General features: G+C 44.5%; 1 protein-coding gene across 1 annotated transcript; it reads right to left on the reverse strand.

Annotated features, from left to right (window-relative positions):
* Positions 1–13,880: 13,880 nt before the first annotated feature.
* LOC129022015 (cystatin-SN-like) lies at positions 13,881–16,941 on the reverse strand. Its single transcript, XM_054468137.1, has 3 exons — positions 16,714–16,941; positions 15,065–15,178; positions 13,881–13,964 (listed from the first exon to the last, which is right to left on the reverse strand). The coding sequence occupies exons 1-3, from the start codon at positions 16,939–16,941 to the stop codon at positions 13,881–13,883; spliced, it is 426 nt and encodes a 141-aa protein (XP_054324112.1).
* Between the last annotated feature and the right edge of the window lie 4,777 nt (positions 16,942–21,718).

Below are 21,718 nucleotides of genomic sequence, written 5' to 3' on the forward strand. Positions count from 1 at the left end.
GATCTTCCTCCTTGATTTCTCCAGCACCCAATCGAGTGTCTACCACACAGCACACGCTCAAGAAAACAAGAGGAGGCTACAATTAGGCCCATTTTATGACAAGTCTGAAAATTTTCCATAAATCTTTATTTAGCAACTTTAATTTATGGACAAATATTCTTGAGTAATTAAAACAGAAACATTTTATAAAAGTTGCAGAAACAAAAAGCAAATAGCTTTATGTCATTTAAAAAAAATCACACAGAAAAGTTAAAATGTCTATAAAAGAAATGAGAGACAAGGAAAATCGTAATCATTAGCTTGGAGGCCCAAAAGTAAAATAAGGTAAAGGTGAAAATTAATCACAGGTGCTATGAAGCTCATTCCCTGCCATGAAACAAGGAACTGGGTAAGAGAAGCAACCTGAAGCCATGTGCCAGCACCCAGGCAGTTCCAAGTGGGTTCAGGGCAAAATAATCTTGGCATCTTGGTGAACTTGGTGGGTGAAAAGCACAAATGATCATCAAGGTACTCTGCCTAGGTGAAGCTTGACTGCTCAAAGCTGGGTAAAATGTTTTTATGTGTACTTTAAGGCATTTTTAGGATACTGTATATATTTACATATATTTTTTGAGACGGAGTCTCACTGTGTCACCCAGGCTGCAGTACAGTGGTGGGATCTCTCAATGCAGTGGCACGATCTCCGCCTACTGGATTCAAGTGATTCTCCTGCCTCAGCCTCCCAAGTAGCTTGGACCACAGGTACACACTACCATGCCTGGCTAATTTTTGAATTTTTAGTAGAGACATGGTTTCATTATGTTGGCCAGGCTGGTTTTGAACTCCTGACATCAAGTGATCCACCCGCCTTGGCCTCCCAAAGTGCTGGGATTATAGGCGTGAGCCATCCCCCCTATGAGGTTACTATATTTTATTATGCTTCTATTATTTGGTTTCAGGTTCACTATGTCCAAAATGTCTGGGGAAGCAGAGGTGGTGAGCAGGGACAAAGTGGGATCTGAGCTGTGCTATTGCTTGCCTGGTACCCTGGTGCTGTGGGCAGAAGCACAGACATCTGCCTGGTGTGATTGGGTGGGCATTTGTGGTAGTCATTAGGGCTGTCCCTTGAGTGCTTCTGTTTCTTATGGGTACAAGACAGAATTGTCCTTCCCCTTCCTTTGAGTTTGTTGTAGTCATCACCTGCTTTGGTCAATATAATAGAAGAATAAGTGACATCTGTTACTTCCAGTTGCACTTGGGGAAAGCTGGTGCTCATTGCCTTGGCCCCTGATACTGTTGTGAGGGTGTCTTCTCCATCACCTTGGGGTCCAGAGTGAGCACAACATAGTTCAGCACCCCCAACACACATGCAGTGCATCTATACAAATAGCAGTTACAATAATGGAATGATATGTTGCTGTCTTAAGTCTCTGATAGTTTTTTTGTTACTACAGCATAACCCAGCTCATCCTGACTGATGCCACCATTTCAAGATAAGAGAAATGAGATTGAGAAAGATTAAGATATTTTCCCAAGATTGGACACTGTGTTCCTACCCATCGTGCTTGCGTTATAGGTATGTGTTCTAGTTTTGACAATCAAGATATAGACAAAATGAGAGCAGAAACATTTGATTATTTACTAAGAGCAAGAGAAGGAGAAAGAGAATTAAACAGAGAGGAAGAAGATATGTAAGGAGGAAAAGCAATAAACTAGGAACCAAGCACATGCAATCTTTATAATTTCTTTAGAATTTTCTTCCCTTTTAAAACTTTGTTTTATTTTTGAAAAGGAAGGAGGATCTTCCACTAATTTTATAGGACATCCCATGCTTTCTGTAAAACAGAGTTTTATTTATTTTCCACTAAATGCAAATATTTATTGCCCATCTACTATAGGCTATACGTTGACCTTTTGTTTTGTATAGTTCTCCTCATTTAAAAAGCTATAATTTGTCAACATTCATTTCATAGATTTATAGCCAAGTATTGTCTGTACACCTATTGGTTTCACTTTGATCTTCTATATTAAGAAAAAGCAACCAAGAAGAGACTTTAATAACTAATTATACGATAAACATTAAGAGTCTTATGTTAGGCTTCTGTATACACTGTACAGTTAGTTTTGAAATTATTTTTGTATTCATTCATTCATTCATTTCTCTTAATTTTTTTTCCAGTCAAAAGAGAGTTTATTTAAGCACAGAGATCAAGCAAGAGTGGAGCACAGGACACACTTTCAAGTTGCCTTGGGGACTGCTCTGTAGAACAGAAAAGAAACTCAAGATTTTAAGGAACGAAAAGTACAAATGAAGAGAAGGTGTGATTACAAAAGTTGTTGATCAGTAATTCTCATTGGTAGACAGAAATTACAGTGGCTAATGATTGGCTATACATTGTTGAATTGTAGGATGCATGGTATTTAAAATATATTTATTTAAAACTAAATTTTTTAAGATTTTTGATGGGTTTAGGGGTACAGGTGCAGTTGTGTTACATGGATATATTGTGTAGAGGTGAAATCTGGGCTTTTAGTATACAACTACCCAAATAAGATACATTGTACCCCATAGGCAGCATTTCACTTTCACCCTCATTCTATCCTCCCAGTGTTTGGAGCCTCCAATGTCTATCATTCCACTCAGTAAGTCCATGTCCATGGTTTAGCGCCTGCCTATAAGTGGGAACATGCAGTTCTTGATTTTCTGTTTCTGAGTCATTTCACTAAGGGTAATGGCCTCCAGTTCCATACACATTGCTGAAAAAGTTGTAATTTCATTCACTTTTATGGCTGAATAGTATTCCATGGTATATATCTACCAGATTGTTTTATTCAATGATGTGTTGATGGACACTTAGGTCGATTTCACAACTTTGCTATTCTGCATTGTGCTACAATAAACATACAAATGAAGAAGGCTTTTTTATATAACAATTTCTTTCTTTTTGGGGGGTACATATGCAGTAGTGGAATTGCTGGATTGAAGGGTAGTTCTATTTTTGGTTTTCTAGAAATTATCATACTGTTTTCTATAGAGATCATACTAATTACACACCAACATCTTGCTTTTAGACCTTTTTTGAGACAGGGTCTCCCTCTGTTGCCCAGGCTGAAGTGCAGTGGCATGATCATAGATCACTGCAGCCCCAACCTCTTGGGCTCGAGGCATCCTCCTGGCTCTGCCTACTGAGTAGCAAGGACTACAGGCCCACACCACCACACCACACTTGTTGACACAAGGTCTCACTATGTTGCCCAGGCTTATCTTGAATGCCTGGGCTCAAGTGATCCACCCACCTCAGCCTCTCAAAATACTGTGATGACAAGCATGAACCTGCACTTAACCATTTTTTGACTCTTTAATAATAGCCATTGTGACTAGTATAAGATGGTATGGCATTGTGGCTTTAATTTTCATTTCTCTGATGTTTAATCATGTTAAGTATTTTCATATGTTTGCCATTTGTATGTCTTTTATTAAAAAATATCTGTTCATAACCTAGGCCCACTTTTTAATGGGGTTATTCTTGTTTTTCTTGTTGAGTTGTTTGAGTTCCTTGTACAGTCTGGAAATTAGCTCTTTGTCAGACACACCATTGGCAAATGTTTTCTCCCATTCTGTAGGTTGCTTGTTTACTGAGAATTATTTATTTTTCTCTGCAGAAGCTTTTTAGTTTTATTAAGTCCCATTTCTCTGTTTTGGTTTTTGTTGTATTTTATTTTGAGGACTTCATCATAAATTCTTTGCCTAGACCAATAGTTAGAAGAGTTTTTCCTAGGTTGTCTTCTAAGATTTTTATAGTTTCAGTTCTTACATTTAAGTCTTTAATCCACCTTGAGTTAATTTTTGTATGTGATGGAAGGTAAGAGGCCAGTTTCATGACTCTACATATGGCTCAGCAATTATCCCAGCAACATTTATTGAATAGAATGTGATTTCCCTTTATATAATTTTATCAACTTTGTCAGAGATCAGTTGACTGGAGCTGTGTGGCTTTGTTTTTCAGTATGTGTCTATTTCTATAACATGACCATGCTGTTTTGGTTACTACAGCCTTGCAATATAATGTGATCTCTCCAATTTTATTCTCTTTGCATAGCATTACTTTGGGTATTCACGATATTTTTTTGGTTTCTTATGAATTTTAGGATTTTTTTTTCTAATTCTATGAAGAATGACATTGGTGGTTTGATAGTAATTTAATTGAATCTGTAGATAGCTTGGGCAGTATGGTCATTTTAATGATATTGATTCTCCCAGTCTGTAAGCATGGGATTTTAAAAATTTCTTTGTGCCATCTATTATCTCTTTCTTCAGGGTTTTGTAGTTCTCTTTGTAGAGATCTTTCACCTCCTTGGTTAAATGTGTTTCTAGGTATTTTATTACTTTTTGTAGCTATTATGAATTGGAATGAGTTCTTGATTTGGTTCTCAGCTTGGTCATTATTGTTATGTAGAAATGCTACTGATTTTTGTACATTAATTTTGTATCCTGAAACTTTCATGAAGAAATTTATCAAATCGAAGAGCCTTTTGGGGGAATCTCTAGGGTTTTCTAGGTATAAGATCATAACACAAAAGAAAACAGAAAATTTGACTTCCTCTTTTACAATTTGGATGTACTTTATTTCTTTCTTCTGCCTTATTGCTTTAGCTAGAACTTCCTGTAGTATGTTGAATAGGAGTAGTCATAGTGGGTATCCTTGCCTTGTTCCTATTCATATGGAAAATGCTTTCAACTTTTCTTCATTCAGAATGATGTTGGCTTTGGTTTTGTCATATATGGCATTTATTGTTTTGAGGTATGTTCCTTTTATGCCTAATTGGTAAGGGTCTTTATTATGAAGAGATGCTGGATTTTGTTAAATGACTTTTCTTGAATCTTTTAATATGATCACATGATTTTTGTTTTTAATTCTGTTTATGTGGTGAATCCTATTTTTTTATTGTGTCTGTTGAATCAATCTTGCATCTCTGAAATAAAACCCACTCAATCTTGGTGTATTATGTCTTTGATATGCTGTTGGATTTAGTGTGGTAGCATTTTGTTGGAGATTTTTGCTTCTATGTTTATTAGAGATATTGGTTTGTAGTTTTTTGTTGTTGTTGTTTTTGGTTATGTCCTTGTCTATCTTTGGTATCATCGCAATGTTGGCTGCATAGAATAGAATAGAGAAGATTCCCTTTTTGGAAAAGTTTCAGTAAGATTGGCAGCAGTTCTGTCTTGTACATCTGATAGAATTTGGCTATGAACTCATCTGGTCCTAGGCTTTTTTGTTGTTGTTGGGAGTTTTTTTTTTTTTTTTTCTTACTAATTCAATTTTATCACTCATTATTGGTCTATTTCTATTTCTATTTCTTCCTGGTTGAATCTTAGGGGGTTGTATATTTCCAGAAATGCATCTATTTCTTCTAGATTTTCTCATTTGTTCACATAGAGATGCTCAGAGTAGTCTTTGATAATCTCCTGTATTTCTGTTGTATTAGTTGTAATGACACCTTTATCGCTTCTGCTTGCACTTGTTTGAATCTTCTCTCTTTGTTTGTTGGTTAATCTAGCTAGTGGTCTATTGATTTTGTTGATCTTTTCAAACAACCAACTTCATTCCATTGATTCTTTTTTTTTGTCTCAATTTCATTTAGTCCTTTTGTGATCATTATTTTTTTTTTTCTTTTACTAGTCTTGCTTGTGGTTTGTTCTTTTTTCTCAAGTTTGTCTTGGTATAACCTTAAGTTGCTTATTTGAGATCTTTCTATCTTTTTCATGTAGGCAGTTAATGTTATAAATTTCCCTCTTAGCACTGATTTGGTTGTTTTTAATACACTTTTGCAAGCTATATCTTTATTTTTATTCATTTACAATTTTTTGATGTCAATTTGAATTTCATCATTGCCCCAACAGTCATTCAGAAGCAGATCATTTACTTTTCATGTATTTGTATAGTTTTGAGTATTCGTCTTAGTGTTGATCTGTATTTTTATTTCACTGTGGTTCAAGAGGGTATTTGGTATGATTTCAATTTTTTTACATTTATTGAGGTTTTCCTTGTGGCCTAGCATATGGTAAATTTTTGAGAATGTTTTATGCATACACCAGAAGACTGTATATTCTGAAGTTGTAGGGTAGAATATTCTGTAAATGTTAGGTCCATTTGCTCTAGAGTTCAACCTAATTCCAGAATTTTTTGGTTGATTTTCTGCCTCAATAAACTGTCTAGTTCTGTCAGTGGGATATTGAAGTCCCGTACAAATACTGTGTTGGTATTTATCTCTTTTTTTAGGTGTAGTAGTATTTGTTTTATGAATCTAGATGTTCTAATGTTTGGTGCAAATATATTTGGAATTGTTATATCTTAAATAAATTTATTTATCATTATATAATTACCTTTTGTCTCATTTATGGATTTTTCTATTTTTTTCCTTTTTCTTCTCTCTCTGAAATATGTGTGGCTCCTAATTTTACATGCTTTTTATATGGTCCCATATTTCTTGAAATCTTTAATCATTAATTTTTTTCCTTTATTTTTGTCTGACTGGGTTAATTTCAAAGACCTACTTTCCATCTCTGAAATAATTTCTTCTGCTTTGGTCAAGCCTACTATTGATACTTTTAACTGGATTTTAAAATTTCACCAATAGATTTTTTATTTCTAGTAGTTGTATGGGTTTTTAAAAAATCTATCTTTTTTGATACTTGAATAGTATTTCTGGTTTATGTTGGTTTTCAACTTTCTCTTGGATTATATTGTGCATTTTTCAAATCAGTATTTTAAATTCTTTATCAAGCATTTCAAAAAAATTATTTTCATAAAGACCCATTGCTGGAGAGTTAGTGTGGTCCTTTTGAGGTATTGTTACACTCTGCTTTTCCATACTTTTGAAATTTTTTCTCTGGTTCCTTCTCATCTGTAAAGCTATCTCTGTTTCTAATTTTTAAATTTACTTTCATTTGGAAGGGATGTTTTGGTTTTTCCTTTTCTCCCTTGAGAATGTGTATAATGTATGCTGTGTAGGGTTCAACTTTGGTTCTGGGAGCTTTCACTGTCAAAGTTTCTGTGTATGTTCCTTGGTTATAGATAGTCTTTGTATGGTGGCTTCCTTAGATGTTGGTTGTAGTAGTGGTGAAGGGACAGATGAGTGGTTTCACTGCCTCCTACATGTCCAGTATGGCTGAGGTCTCCAGAAGCTTATCTCATTCTCCAGTGCTATGCATTTCTGCCAGCAGATTTTCTATTAGATTGTGCCATTTATTTTCCAAGCCAGTGGGTGGTGCTTATGGATAATAACCAGCTAAGGCTGATTCAGATGGGGCATATACTTGATCTTTGTTTATGGTGAGATGCTTTCTGTTGCCTCAGGCAACGGGCTATGCTGTGGAATGCACAGTGGTGTGAGCTCCCTGTACAGTCCTGGACTGAGGGACCAAGCTGGCTTGGGCCAGAGAATGCAGACATGCCTACATGTCCACCCGTGGTAGGTGCAAGCACTAGCTCTGGGGCAGATAAAGAGGCAGCTGCAAAACATCCAGAGATGTGCCTGGGTATGGAGGGGACAACCCTCTGCTGCCCAAAGTTCTCTGCCTGGAAAGGGAGTGGTAACCTACCCTCGTAATCTAGAAAAGCGAGTACTCCACATGCCTGAAGATATGTCCAGGCATGGGGCACAGTGGGTGCTGCTGATTCAAGACCTATGCACCTGAAGGGAGGGGTGGCTGAGGCTCCTAATCCAGGTGAGAAGGTTCTCCAAATGCCTGGGAATGTGCCCAGCATGGAGTGGAGAGGGTGCTTCTGCACCAAGATCTCTGCATGAGAAGGGAGTGGCAGCTCAGGTTCCTATTCCAGGTAAGTGGGTAGTCAGCATGCCTGGAAATATCCCTGAGCATGACAGAGAGGGCACTGCTGTACCAAGATTTCTGCACAGGACAAGAGGAGAGACTCAGGGTTCCAGTCCAGTGGAGCAGGTGCACTGAGTGCTTGGAACTATGCCCTGGAGAGGAGTGGAAAAGTAAAGATGCACTAAGATCTCTGCATTAGAAGGGTAATGCAACTTATACTCCTAATCCAGGTGAGGGGGTGTACTGAATTCTTGAAATTATGCCTGGTTGTGGAGTGAAGTGGGTGCTTCTGCACCAAGATGTCTGCACAGCAATGGAGGGGTGACCCAGGACCTTAATCTAGTTGAGCAGATGGGCCAAATGCCTGGAAATATGTCCCGCAGTGAGGAACAAAAAATTTGCTGCAGAGTGGAGAAATGGCTGTTGCAACAAGCTCTGTTCACAGGAGGGGTGCCAGGCCCTTATTTCAGGAAGTGGAAGTGTTGAATGCTGGGAAATATTCCCAGGCTTGGACCTGAGGAGGGGTTGTTGCTTTGCCAAATTATTTGCAAGATAAGGGAGCTCTGACCCACACTCTTCATTCACATCAGCAGCTCAAAACTGGTGGGACACACCTCCCAACTGACAAAGGGGGCAGGCTGGGGCACCCAGAAATGACACCCACACACAAGTCCAAGACTGCATAGCTGTTCCTGGCCATAGTACCTATCACTCAGGAAAAATTGTGGCTTCAGCAATTCTCTTTGGTATGGATTTCTATTTTTATTTCGTTTTGTCTTATTGGTATTGATTTCTATTTTTATTCCACTGTGGTCTGAGAGTACAGTTAGTATGATTTTCTTTTTTTAATTTATTGAGACCTGCTTCATGGCTGAGCATGTGGTCTGTCTTAGAGTATGCTCTGTGGTCCCATGAGAAGAAAGTATGTTCTGTGGTTGATGGGTGGTGTATTCTGTAGATGTCTATTAGGTCCAATTGATCAAGTATCAAATTTAAATCCAGAATTTCTTTGTTAGTTTTCTATGTCAATGATCTATCTAACACTGCCATTGGGATGTTGAAGTACCCCATTATTATTCTGTGACTAATTCTTTTTGTAGGTCTGGGCATACTTGTTTATCAATCTAGGGCCTGCAATGTTGGGTGCATATATGTTTAAGAATAACTAAGTCTTCTCGTTTAATTGAACCCTTTGTCATCATGTAATGCCCTTCTTTGTCCTTTTTAAATTGCTGTTATGGGATAAAAGTCTGTTTCATCTGATGTGAAAATAGCAAACCTCTCCCTTTTTTGTTTTCTATTTGTGTGATAGATCTCCCTCCAACCCTTTTTGTTGAGACTATGGGTGTCATTATGTGTGAGATGGATCTTTTCAAAGACAGCAGATGAATGGGTTTGGGCTTTTAAATACAACTTGTAATCTGTGCCTTTTAAGTGGGTTATTCAGGCTGTTTATAGTCAAGATTAATATTTTTTGTTTGTTTGTTTGTTTGTTTGTTTGAGACAGAGACTTGCTCTATTGCCCAGGCTGGAGTACAATGGCATGATCTCGGCTTACTGCAACCTCTGCCTCCTGGGTTCAAGTGATTCTCCTGCGTCAGCCTCCCAAGTAGCTGGGATTATAGGCGAGCACCACCATGCCCAGCTAATTTTTTGTAGTTTTAGTAGACACTGGGTTTCATCATGCTGACCAGGCTGGTCTCGAACTCTTGACCTTGTGATCCGCCTGCCTCGGCCTCCCAAAATGCTGGGATTACAGGTGCGAGCCACTGTGCCCGTCCCAAGGTTAATATTTATATGTGAGTTTTTGATCCTATCATGAAGGTGACAGCTGGTTTCCTTGTAGTATGTGTTGTGTTGTTGCTATATACTGCCTCTGAGCTATGCATTTAACTGTATTCTTGCAACTGTAGGTATTGTTCTCTTATTTCCATCTTTAGAACTCCTTTAAGCATCTGTTGTAAAGCTGGTCTAGTGGTAACACATTTTCTCAGTGACTGCTTGTCTGGAAAAGATTTTTTTTTCTTCTTTGCTTATGAAGCTTAGTTTGATGGGTTAGGAAATTTTGTTTGGAATTTATTGTCTTTAAGAATGCTGAAAATAGACCCCAAAAGATTGGGTTCTTTTTGACACCTACTCAAAAATGAAAATGTTATCCTCATGAAAATGTACTCACTAATATGGTATGTACAATAGTTAGTGTATCATGAAGTTTGTTTTTGTTTTATGTTATTTTGTTTTTCATTTTACCCAAGTGAGACCCAAATTGTTTTATTTTTTATGGGAATTTAATGAGATAGAATTTCTTGATTTTCACATTTGTAGGGTGCAGACCTGTGTAGTGAACTACTTACAGCAAGGATGTATGCCTGTGAGGTGGCACAGACCCGATGGATCAGACTTGGCCTCCATCCTCCTCTTATCCTGATGAAATCTCACAGCTCCAGACAACACAGATGTAAAACTTTGACCAACAGTAAGATGGCTTGAAGAAATACTTCTTTCAGGACAAACTCTTTCTGCGCATACCATAAGGTAATCAATATAGTATATAATTATACATTTGCACAATTTCGAAGCCCACTACAATAATCAGAGTTTTAAAATGCTGTGTTTAGTGAGCATTGTCAATAGAGTCTTTAAGATCATCAATCTTAAGTCAAGAAAATTTAGAAAGTACTAAAATCTTAGCGCTCACATAAAAGAAAACTGGAAGCTTTTCCAAATTAGACAACAATCAGACAAATTTGCATAATATTACCCATGTGAGTTTTGAAGCAGAAGGGCAATGTTATAAACCATGATTTTCACAAGTAGGATTGATTGTAGTATTTCATAATTTTGGATGATTGTAGTATTTATCAGAATTTTAAAGTGATCAAACTGAGTGGAAAGACTGGTTTACCTTTCTGCTATATTTATAGAAAATTCTATTATAAAATCAATGTCATGCGATGAGGCAAATTGTGACTCAATAGTTGAGTATGAAAACATAGAAATAACTTATTACACTGTTGTGTCAAGTAGCTAATTAATAAAAATGCCATGTTAGCAAGTAAAAAGAACACAAATTATGGAAGGGCAAATCTGCCCTTTCTTCTGCAAGGTGGATGGATGGCCTGATGAGGACAAAGCCAGTGACATCATGAACAGGAAACAATGTTTCTCTCAAGCTGCAGGTTTGAAAAGTCAGGCAGCCTCTTCCTTGGCTGAGGACTGCTTTCTGACTCAATGGAAGACCTTGTTCTCTAGTGTCATGGGCTGTCAGAAACTTTGCTTATGAGTAAGAAGAACATCCCACTGCCTGGATGATCTACATCCAGCTTTACACAGAAGCACAGAGCTACAGAGAAGGGGTTTCTGGATGGAACATTCCACATCTGGCTGGACTTTATGGGTTCTAAGGACACATGACCTAGGTCCACTTTGCAGACCAGACGTGACACTGGCTGCTTTACACTGAGGCCTGCTATGCTCTGAGTCCATCACTACAGCCTCAAAAATCCCTCCCCACAGTCTTATAATAACCTCTTTGCTTTGTTTTTTGAATCATCCCAGGTTTCTTGATGTGAATTTATAACCTTTTTGCTACAAGCCAATAATCTTGAGTCTGTTAACTGCAAAATCAGTTTTGATGACTGATCACACTAGGATGTGTATTATTTTTCTGGAATTTGGGATGATTGTTGTATTTATTAGGACTTTAAAATGAGTAATTTATTGTGACTTATTTCCTCCTCTTAAATAAACACTAACTTCTGTGCTTAGTTTCAAGTTGGTTATATTATGCTATTTTTCATGCAGATAACCCTCTGAATTATGTAAGCCTCAGACCTCACGGAACCTGGGTTGCCTCTGATCATAGTGCTGAGAATCCACCTGCCCAAGGAATGACCGCACTGGTTCCTGCTTCCCAGGCTTCCAATGGATTTATCTCTCCTTCCAGAGTGATTTGTCTATGCTGAAGGTGGAGTTTCTAACCTCTGTGGTTTTACTCTTTTAGCAAGAATGTGTGACATTATTTTTGCTAAAGGAACTCTTAGAAGGGGTGCAATATTTCCAAAACATGACCCTTAGGAGACTTTTTTACTCCCAAAACCCAGTAGCTTCCAGAGAGAGCCCAGACCCTCAGCTTGGTCCAGAAGACGAAGACCCACATGCTCACCTTCAAGCTTCCCTGTCCGCTGCTCCCCTCCTAGGGAACAGACACACAGGGAGATGGTGGAGGGAGCCCTCTACAGAGCCAGACTTCCCCCTCCACTTCCCCAGGAAGAGAGATGTCAGAAAAGTTACTGGTTTACACAAAATCACCTGTTCCTTGTGTCCTTGGATGGTGGTTGTTTATGTCAAGACAGACCCTGCACCAGGTAGAGAACCACGAGGATCTCCATGCAGGGAAGACTTCACCCCTGACCACGATTCCTGGGCACATGCTGCTCTGCTCTCAGGCCCTCTCTTCCAACAGAAGCCTGAATCAGTGTGTGCACCCCCCGACCCCCTGACATCGGGTGAGGCCCAGACTCAAATCTCCTCAGCTCATGGTCTCCTGGGCGCTGCTTCATTTTCTTCAACCTAATACCTTGGTTAAATCCCGTGGGGGTGGAGAGGAAATGAAGCACGTGCTCCCCACTCTCCCTGCCAGACAATTCTTCTCCTGGCTTTCTATGTGCGGCACATGGGGTGCTGGCCTCAGGGCTGTTTGGGCAGTTTCCCCTTTGTCATTTCCCCCTCGGTGTTCATGGCAGCCACCCTTGGTCAATGCAGCTCTAGGCATGGAAGATAGCTGAGAGCCCTTCCCAGAGGCACCTGCCCTGAGGGCTGCACCCCTCTGCCCTGACATGGCAAAGGGAAGGGCCATGCAGGGTGGGCGGGGTCTTAGGACTGTAGCCTCTTCTTTGGACCACAACTACCCACTATTCTAGAGAATGGTTTTGACACTAAGATGATGTTATTTATTAATTGAAACATCCTTTTTGAAAAAAAAAGAGTGTCCACCGCATGTCACTTCCATTTGTGTTTTAGCTTCTCCATCCCTGCCAAGAAGCCTGACCTGAGTGCTCATTTTAAATCTAAGTCTAGAGAAAGGGCGGCTGGATGCGAATGTGTAAAACTCTTCAAGGGCACAGCTTCTTAGCGTAGGAGACAACCTCCCAGCCTGGGGCACACCCTCCCAGGATGGATGACAGCAGGCACTGCTTTCTCTGGGTCATCTTGCCCATCTTTGGTTTGGGTGGCATTTTTCCCAATCAGTTACACACACATACCCACACACACACACACACACACACACTTTTGGACTTTGTTTCCATGTAGGGGCCTAAAGTCTCCTGTGGAAAGAACCACACATCAATAGCTATCTATTTAGTGTCTATGGGATTTGATGAGAGAATCTCAGTCCCTAGAGTCTGCTCAACTCTGCAAGCACAGATGGAATCTAAGGCCTGGCGAGCTCCACCGAGGCCTGGCCCCTGGCTGTGGACACAGCCAGCCCCCTCCTCCTGGTCTGACCAGCAGCTCAGACCAAAGCAGCCACCCAACTTCCGGGGCAGCTGCCTGGGACCCCTCCTCTCCCTGACCCCGTCACCAGGCGCTGCTGCAGCTGAAGGCCTGGGTTCCCAGCCCCTGGCTGCTGTCTCCCTGTTCTGAAGCTCAGGTCTTGGAAAGTGGCAGCAGCTCCCCTGACGGCCTTGCTGTGACCGCGTCAGCTGCCACGTACTGCTCTGATCTTCACACCAGCAGAACAAGGAGGCTTCATAAAGGAACTGCAGAAACCCTGCCTGTGTGCACATCCCCAGACAGCCAAGAGCTCAGAGGGAGGTGATGCTACTGTTTTATTGCAGGAGGTAGGGGTGTGTACCATGTACTAGGGCTATGAGAAGCAAGAAGGAAGGCGGGAGGGCAGAGCCCCCTGCTGAGTAAAAAAGGCCACCTGCTGCCTTCTCTGTCTGTCTCCTGGCGCAGGCTAATGGGGAGACCTCCCCCAGGGTGGGGGCCACCAGTCCAGGGGTGGGAGCACTACAGGGGGTGGGAGTAGGAGGTGGTTGGTGTGACTCCCTGGCACAGACTCCTAGGCTTCTTGACACCTGGATTTCACCAGGGACCTTTTGTCCTCCCAGGGAATTTCATAGATCTGGAAAGAGCACAACTGTTTCTGTGAAAGGGAAGAGAGAGGGCCAATCAGTGTGGGTTACAGTTAAAGGGAAAGTCGCCCAGGTATGAGATGTCAGAGCCTGGGTGAGGAGGATGGAGGTGAGACACTGGGCCCTCACGCACCCCTGCTGAGTCCCAGAGCACTGAACTAGAATGAATAGTGACTGTTCCATTACCCCTCCTAAGGCTCCAAGTCACCAGGTGGCATTGGGTCCCCACCCCAGCCTGCAGTGTTCCTGTCCCAGCACAGCCCTGTGAGGAGCAGCCTGTGCAAGGCCTGTGGAGCCTGAAGGGTGCAGGACAGGGGGAGGCAGCTAACTTCCCCCAGCTCCTTCCACCTCCAGCACCCAGGCCAGCACTAAGAGGGGCCAGAAGGAAGAACCCAGGGCAAGGCAACTCCCCCTCAAAGAGCTGAGGCATGGGGCAAGGGCGACAAGGGGAGTGCGGCTTTCCCCTGAGTGGAGACCTCACAAGAACCAGCAGGTCCTTGGAGAGGCTGGTGTTGGGTGAGTGGGGTAGGTCCGGGGCTTCGCAGCTAATAGGCCTCTAGGTCCCACTAATTTGCACAGTGTGGCTGTAGATGCATGCAGGTGCCTGAGGCTGGAATTAGACAGAGCCCCTTCTCCCTGCTCAGCACCCAGCCCAGCAGCTCTTCTTCCTGCCCAACAGGCAATACCCCAGGCAGATTTGACCTCCCAGTAACCATTACCAAGCTAAAGCCTTCCTAGCAAATCAAATACATCACCCCCTCCCTCACCACCCCATCTGCACACACATAGGCAACTACATAAACTCACTTGGACCCCTCATCCCCATGGATCTGTACAAACCCCCATAATCCCCCCACACATCCACATCCAGGCACACATGCTCCCATACACCTCCCCGCACACACTGGCACATGTGTGTATACACGTGCACCTTTCCACATGCACAGCTATATGCACACACTCCCCCAACAAGTACATGAGCATGTACACATGCTCCTCACATACCCACCTGCACACACACACACCCTCCAAACACATGTAGGGCAGAGGCTGACACATATGCACCCCTCTGCAGTGCATGACTGGCCTGGGACCCACATCCGGAATGTACCTTCTGCAATTCTGGCTGTTCATGGAAGGCACAAGTGTCCAAGTTGGGCTGGGATTTGGCACATGTGGTTCGGCCCACCTCTACGTCGAAGAAGTAATTTGTCCTGGCCACGGTCTGCACACATGAGAAAACAGGATGCATGGACAGCACCCCCATCAGTTTCATGCACTCACAGGCACTTCACTGTGGCTGAGTCACTGGACTTGCTTGGGGGCTTCATGAGCTGCCCACATGTCACCACAAGGCACACAAGCCCCCTCTTCCTGTCAGCTGGCAGGGTGCTGGGCCTCATGCCTGCTCTTAAATATTGTTTTCTCTGTACTGGGTAAAAGGATTCATTGAATTCTGCTACCTGTGGCTCAGGGGTGAGGGAACACTGAATCTTTTCTAGGAAGGCTGTCTGATGACAAAATTTCAGCTAACTTCCGAAAATCTCATTCCTTCCATTTAACCTAGATTTATTACTTCATTTAGAGTAGGAAATGAGGTGATTCACACACACAGTTTTTGGTCAATGGGGCCTCCCAGATGTCACCATTTCAAGTGTGAGATTCAAGCTACATTTCTCAAGTCAGCAGCCAACCTGCGTGTCTTACAATTGCAGACTAGAATTGAACCCTTTCCCTGCACAGGGCCTGTCCCAGACACAACATGGCAGAGCTGTGGAGAAACCTGGGATGAGGGACTCTTTGGAACCAGGAGGAACTGCTGAGACCCTTCGAGTATCAGTTTACCAATGTAGAAAATAGGCTTCCGGGCCTGATGGTCTGCAATGCCCTGTGTTTCACTCCAAGTTACTGTCATGCTTGAAAGGGAGATGCAGGCCAGTGGGGACCACGGCACCAGGGAGTGCACTTAGTGTGCAGGGAGAGAGCCCCAGCTGACAGCTGCAGGAGGAGAAACGGGGCTGGTGGGGATTCCTTTGAATTTCCAGGAGAAGGTGGAGGAGCTCTAAAGGCTGTGTCACTATTTGCTGCTCTGCCATGGGATGCAGGTCAAGCTGGGCCCAGTAGCCCTGCTGAAGCTCCCTCCCGACCTGACCCCTCCTCTGCTCTGCAGGGTGACTCCTGTCCTCAACTGGCTGAGGTCTAACTGTGCATCAGCTGGTAGAGGCAGGGTCAGGCGTGCTCCACCCCAGCAGGGACTCCGCTGCGCTGGGCTGTAGGGGGTGGTCAGCCCCCCTGAGGGTGAAGGCCGCTAGCCCTAAGGGCGTGTGCCCAGGGACATGACTTGGGGAGGGAAGCAGGGCTCTGCAGAACAGGGAGCCAGGTTCCTGTGTGGCCCCTGTGGAGAGGACTCAGGGAGGAGGATGAGCCTCATGGCCTGGATCTCATCCTGAGCAGCATCAAGCCCACCCAGAGTCAGCACAGTCTCCATCCACACCTGCTGGACCCTGGGAAATGCCATGGTCATGGTATAGACACAGCAACTGCTGCAGGTTAAAGGAAGCTGAGAGGACAGACAGTGGCTGCAGTGCATGGCCCGGGAGCATGCTTAGGCATGAAGGCCATCAGCAGAGAGTCAGGGAAAGCTGAATGAATCTGAGCATTAGATCATGAATGTCAGTGTTGATTTGCTGGGAATGCTCTTGGGGGTTGGGCAACAAATAGGCTGGGACTCAGGACCCCTCGGGATGTGGCAGCACCCACCTGCTGCCTGGCTCTCAGTACCCGCAGCGGGCATCTATAGTACTCATCTTCGGTGGCCTTGTTATACTCGCTGATGGCAAAGTGAAGGGCATGCTGTACCCACTCATCACTGAGGTCTGCGTTATAGATGCCACGCAGGATTATCCTATCCTCCTCCTCAGGGCTCCAGGCCAGGGCCCCAGCCAGGGCGGCCAACAGGAGCAGGAGGGTACACAGGGGCCGGGCCATGGTCTCCTCAGAGGCAGAGCAGAGAGCTGGAGCTGCAGGAGAGGAGGCTGAGAGCCGGAGGCAGGGAACCCACACCTGCAGGCAGCTGTGCATTTATCCTGCTTTGGCATCCCAGCCCCACCCCCCTCCATGCCCTGCCCCTGACTTCTCCTCTTTCTGCCCATCCCCTCTTTCTCCATCTCTCTTTTCACTCCCCCTCCACTACAAGCTCCCTCCCTGCCTAAGTTCCCCCTGCCCCTCCCAGGCCTCCTCCTCCATCTCCCCCTTCTCCCCACTCCTGTCCTCACTGCAGCCCTTCCGAGCCATGCCTCTCTTCCCCAGTGCTCCCAAGCTTGAGTCACCGGGTCTCCACAGAGGTGACACTGGTCCTTTGCTGTGAAAGCAATGTGCTTCCTGTTACAGGGTTTGGCCTCCCGGGGTCTTCAGATATCAGGGTCATCCAGGAGCACTTGGTCACGGTCTCCGAATCTCTGGAGCAGAGAGGTTATTTCAGAAGGTTCCAGAAGACCCTGTCCACACCCTACTATGGAGAATTTCTTTGCCAAATTTAAGGGAATTAACCTTTTTGGAAAAGGTCACTGGCTTCTCTTTTCATAATTCATTATTCAATAAACAAAACTATCACCAGCTACTCCCTGTGCCAGGAGATCTAGGGCTTGAAGACAGAACCTGGATGATGAGCCATAGAGGTGACATTGCAGAGCTGCTGCTCAACAGAGATGTGACACGAACCCATGAGCAACTGAAAATTTCTAGTAGACGCATTTTAAAAGATGAGAAAAAATTGGTGAAAGTAATGTTTAAAATATTTATTTAACCTAATATAGCCACAATATTATTTCAGCTAATGGGAAAAATTATTAGTGAGATCGTTTATGTGTTTTTTTTTTTTTTGGCTTTGTAAATCTTTGAAATTCCCTGTGTATTTTTTACACTTAGCCCAGGAATCATTTTGGACTGGCCCCATTTCAAGTGTCCCGTGGCACATGTGGCTGGTGGTTGTGGAACTGCACAGTAAATTCCCACACAGTGTGTGTAGGGGATGGTAGGTTATGATCAACAATTAGGATCAGGGAGTTATACTCTGTTGGAAGTGAAATAGAACAGGGGCTAGAGGGAGACCACTGGACCCTGGTCAGGGAGTTCTCTATGAGAATGGAGAGGTTGAGAAGCCCCAGGCAGAGGGGAACAGCCAGTGCAAAGGCCCTAAGGTGGGGTTGGGCATGGCTGCTCCAGAAAGTGGAAGCTCCTGGAGGGGATGTGAGCAGGGAAGGGAACGACCTGGAGTCTCATGGTAACTGTGGGTGGGGCCCGGTGGAAGGTGCACGGAGAACCCTGGCAGGCAGTGGGGGTGTCAGGAGAGGGAGCCGCAACCGCGGGATGAATGTGGGAACACACAGGCCTCTCTTGCTTCTCTCCTAGGCAGTCATGCTTTGGGCTCCTTTGCTCCGTGCACTGCTTGGAAGACTCACCTGATATTTTAAAAATTGCCTTAAATGAGGTAGAATTTACATACAATAAAATGCCTAATAGTATGTGCCCAATCTGGGGGATTTCATAAATGCATACACTTGTGTTACCACTTTGTCCAGACCTGTGACATCTGCCTTGCCCCGGATGGTATCCTCTTGCCTCTCCAGCCACCCTTGTGCCCGCCCCACCCTGGCAGCCCACAGATTCCTTTGTTGCCTGTCCTTGAGCTTCCCAGGAATGGAGTCCTGCAGAGCGAGCCCAGGTGTGTCTTCATCCTTTGGTCAGTGTGGCTTTCCAGTGGCCCCCGAGTTGCTTCATTGCCAGGATTGTGAGTTCTCCTTCTCCACAGACTGAGAGGATGTGGTCAGTTGGGTGCCCTGTGGGCTGACAAAGCCTCCAGCTCGGGATGCTGTGGGCCTGGGCTGGAATGTGACTCCAGGAGTGGGGAGGATGGAAGGAGGCTCTGAACAGACAGCTGCTCCCTTTGTTCTCTCAACCCCACCCTCCATGCCTGATGGTGACCCTGTGGCAAATACCCTTATGGCGAGGTGGCAGGCTTGGCCAGAAACACCAGGAAACCCTGGGCCTTAGCAGGACACCCGGAGGACTCTCCTGGGAGTGGTGGAGGTGAGGGTAGGCCAGTGTCAGCCCAGACTTGTTTAGAACACTAAACAATACTATAATAAACAAATGACCAAGCGCAGAAAGCATCACATAAAGGTGCCAGCGATGAGGACAAGCTGGCCAAGAGTCTTCCTGGGCTGGGCCATGGCTGGGGCTCTATCAGCAGCAACCTGGCAGCGGGAACTATATTATTCATGGGTGCTCATGTTCAGTATTAGGACAGGGGACCTTGTTACCTGAGGCCTGGTGACCATCTCACCCCACTGTGAATCCAGCACCCCTAGAATAGCCGTGCAGCCAGGCAGATACAGCAGGTGTCCCAGATGGTGTTTACTGCTGGATGAGGGAGGGAAGGTCTTCAAATAGAGCTGCACATATGTCTCCTTGTTATACAGGAAATGGGGAGAGATTCCCAGAGAAGGGAAAGAGAGGGAGGTCCCTTACCAGGTGTTTGTGAGCAGAATGGTCATCTCCAAAGGGTAGGAGTTAGTTCTCCTCTGTGGTTCCCACCTTCCTGGGACAGCTGGGAGTCCAGACTCAGGAAGACATGCTGTGCAGAGGGTAAGCTGAAGGTCAAGCAGTCCTCTTGTTTGTTTTTTTTTTTTTGTTAATCATTGGAAAGGAGATGCAGGTAACCCAAATAGCGAGAATGTGCTGGTGGATGGAGTGTGAGAGAGGGAAGCCAGAGTGCTGACCTGTGCCCCATATGTGATGACACCACCAGTGATCATCTTCTGTCAGGACACTGGCATGCACTGCAGGGGGGGTCAGCTGTCCTGATACAGCAACCTCTCTAATCCCAGTAAGAAAGATACCAGTGTAGGTTGCCCTTAGGAGGAGGTACGAGTGCGATGTCCAGTATGGAGTGACAGGAAGTGGCAGGTTGGGGTAGCTGGCCAGCTGCTCCAGATGTTTGATGATCTTAGGCAAATGTTGTGTATGTCATGCATCTGGAGAAAGAGGCTACTTTCTAAAGCATAGTTTCTGGGAGTTCAGACCAGCAGAGATAAGCAGACTTCAGCAGTGATGTATCAACACATTTGAAAATGATAGAGTAGCCAGGTGTGGTGGTGTACCTGTAATCTTAGCTAATTAGGAGGGTGAGTCAGGAAGATTCCTTGAGTCCAGGAGCTCAATTCCAGCCTGAGCAACACAGTGAACCCCCATCTCAAAAAAAAATGACAGAACACTTTGTTCCCTGATTTCTATAGTCCACAGTTGTAAGGACACACTAGGAGGGGACCAGATAGCAACCATGGACTGAGGAACAAGCCTGGGGCCTCCAGCACCCATGTAACCTGGAGGAGTCCAGCTGCCCAGGAGGGGGCATGTTTTCCTTCTGCCAGGTGACAAAAGAGAAAGCTGTGTTCCTGTAAGCTGCATGGGTGACTACTGATCCGGTTATCTGAGTTAGTAGGATGAGGAATTAGGTGAGAGGCAGAAGTTCTTTGCAATAAATGACCAATAATAAATGAACACTAAAAAATACTATAATAAACAAATGGCCAAGTGCAGAAAGCATCACCTAAAAGTGCAATTGGTGAGGACAAGCTGGCCAAGAGTTGAGATTCTGCACATCTGGGTTTTAAGCAACTAACAATTTGGTCTATGGTAGGAGCTGGGACTGAGCAGCCACAGGATTTGGTGGCTTTTCAAATGGGAAGCCCAGGAGCCTCCTTTATGGAGTGCCTGGAATTCTCTGGGGTCAAGCCCGTCTCTTTCACATTCTATCCCTCCTTCTTTTCTCCTTCTCCTCAAACATGGTGGACACGTGGATGCTTCTAAACTATGGGCCAATGTTGGTAACACATTTGGCTCTTCCACGTCATTAGGAAACTGTGATACTCATGGGGAAGCCTGCTGGTAGCCCCAGCTAGAAAAGGTGAGAGAGGGCAGAGCCCAGTGTCTGAGGTCTGATTGGTTTGCACTCTGTGGGGAGAAAGAGAATCCTTTCTCTCAGGGACCAGCATGTGAATGGTATTCATGGTTTTGGAGTGCAAGTTAACATTTATTTTTCAAAAAGTGCATTTGCCAGTGCAGATTCCGTGACTGAAGAACCACATATGAATGGAGGGGAGTAGGGGCGGCCTCGGGGAACTCGGGCTGCTGGCTTCTGCAGCCAGGGATCCATCTGACTCCCTGGGCTGTACTCTGCAGAGGCCTGGCCTTGAGGAAAACAGATGACTCTGAGGAGGTGAGTAATCTTGACATCTCTGGGACTTCCCTGTCACTGTTTGTGTAACCTTAAATATCAATTCCTTTAGCAAAGTGCAGTGACTCTGGAGAGTGGTTCCCCTTCCTGGTTGGAATCCTGTTCAACTCAATCGCTGAGTGCTGGAGCTGGAGCCAGAGGTCATCAGGACAGCCCTGCCCGCTCCTGTGGCCCTGCCTGCCCTCTCCTCCTGTCACAGAGGAGCTGGATCCAGCGACAAGGCTCACCTTGACCAAACCTTAGTTAAGCTCCTCTAAGCCTTCCTCTGCCCTAGTCCTCAACACTAGTCCCCAGCCCTGGACCTCCTGTTCTTGTGAGGCCTGCATGGCCCAGGTTTAGGAAAGAATCCTGCTAAGTCAGTTTAGAAAGAATCCCCCCACCCTTGGTATCTGATCACCCTCAACATCTGATCAAGTTCTTCTTTCCTTAACTTTGATGTGTAAGGCTTTATCCTGCCTTTAGCTGTTG

This window comes from Pongo pygmaeus, chromosome 21 (assembly GCF_028885625.2).
Source record: "Pongo pygmaeus isolate AG05252 chromosome 21, NHGRI_mPonPyg2-v2.0_pri, whole genome shotgun sequence".
In the NCBI taxonomy this organism is placed as follows: domain Eukaryota; kingdom Metazoa; phylum Chordata; class Mammalia; order Primates; family Hominidae; genus Pongo; species Pongo pygmaeus.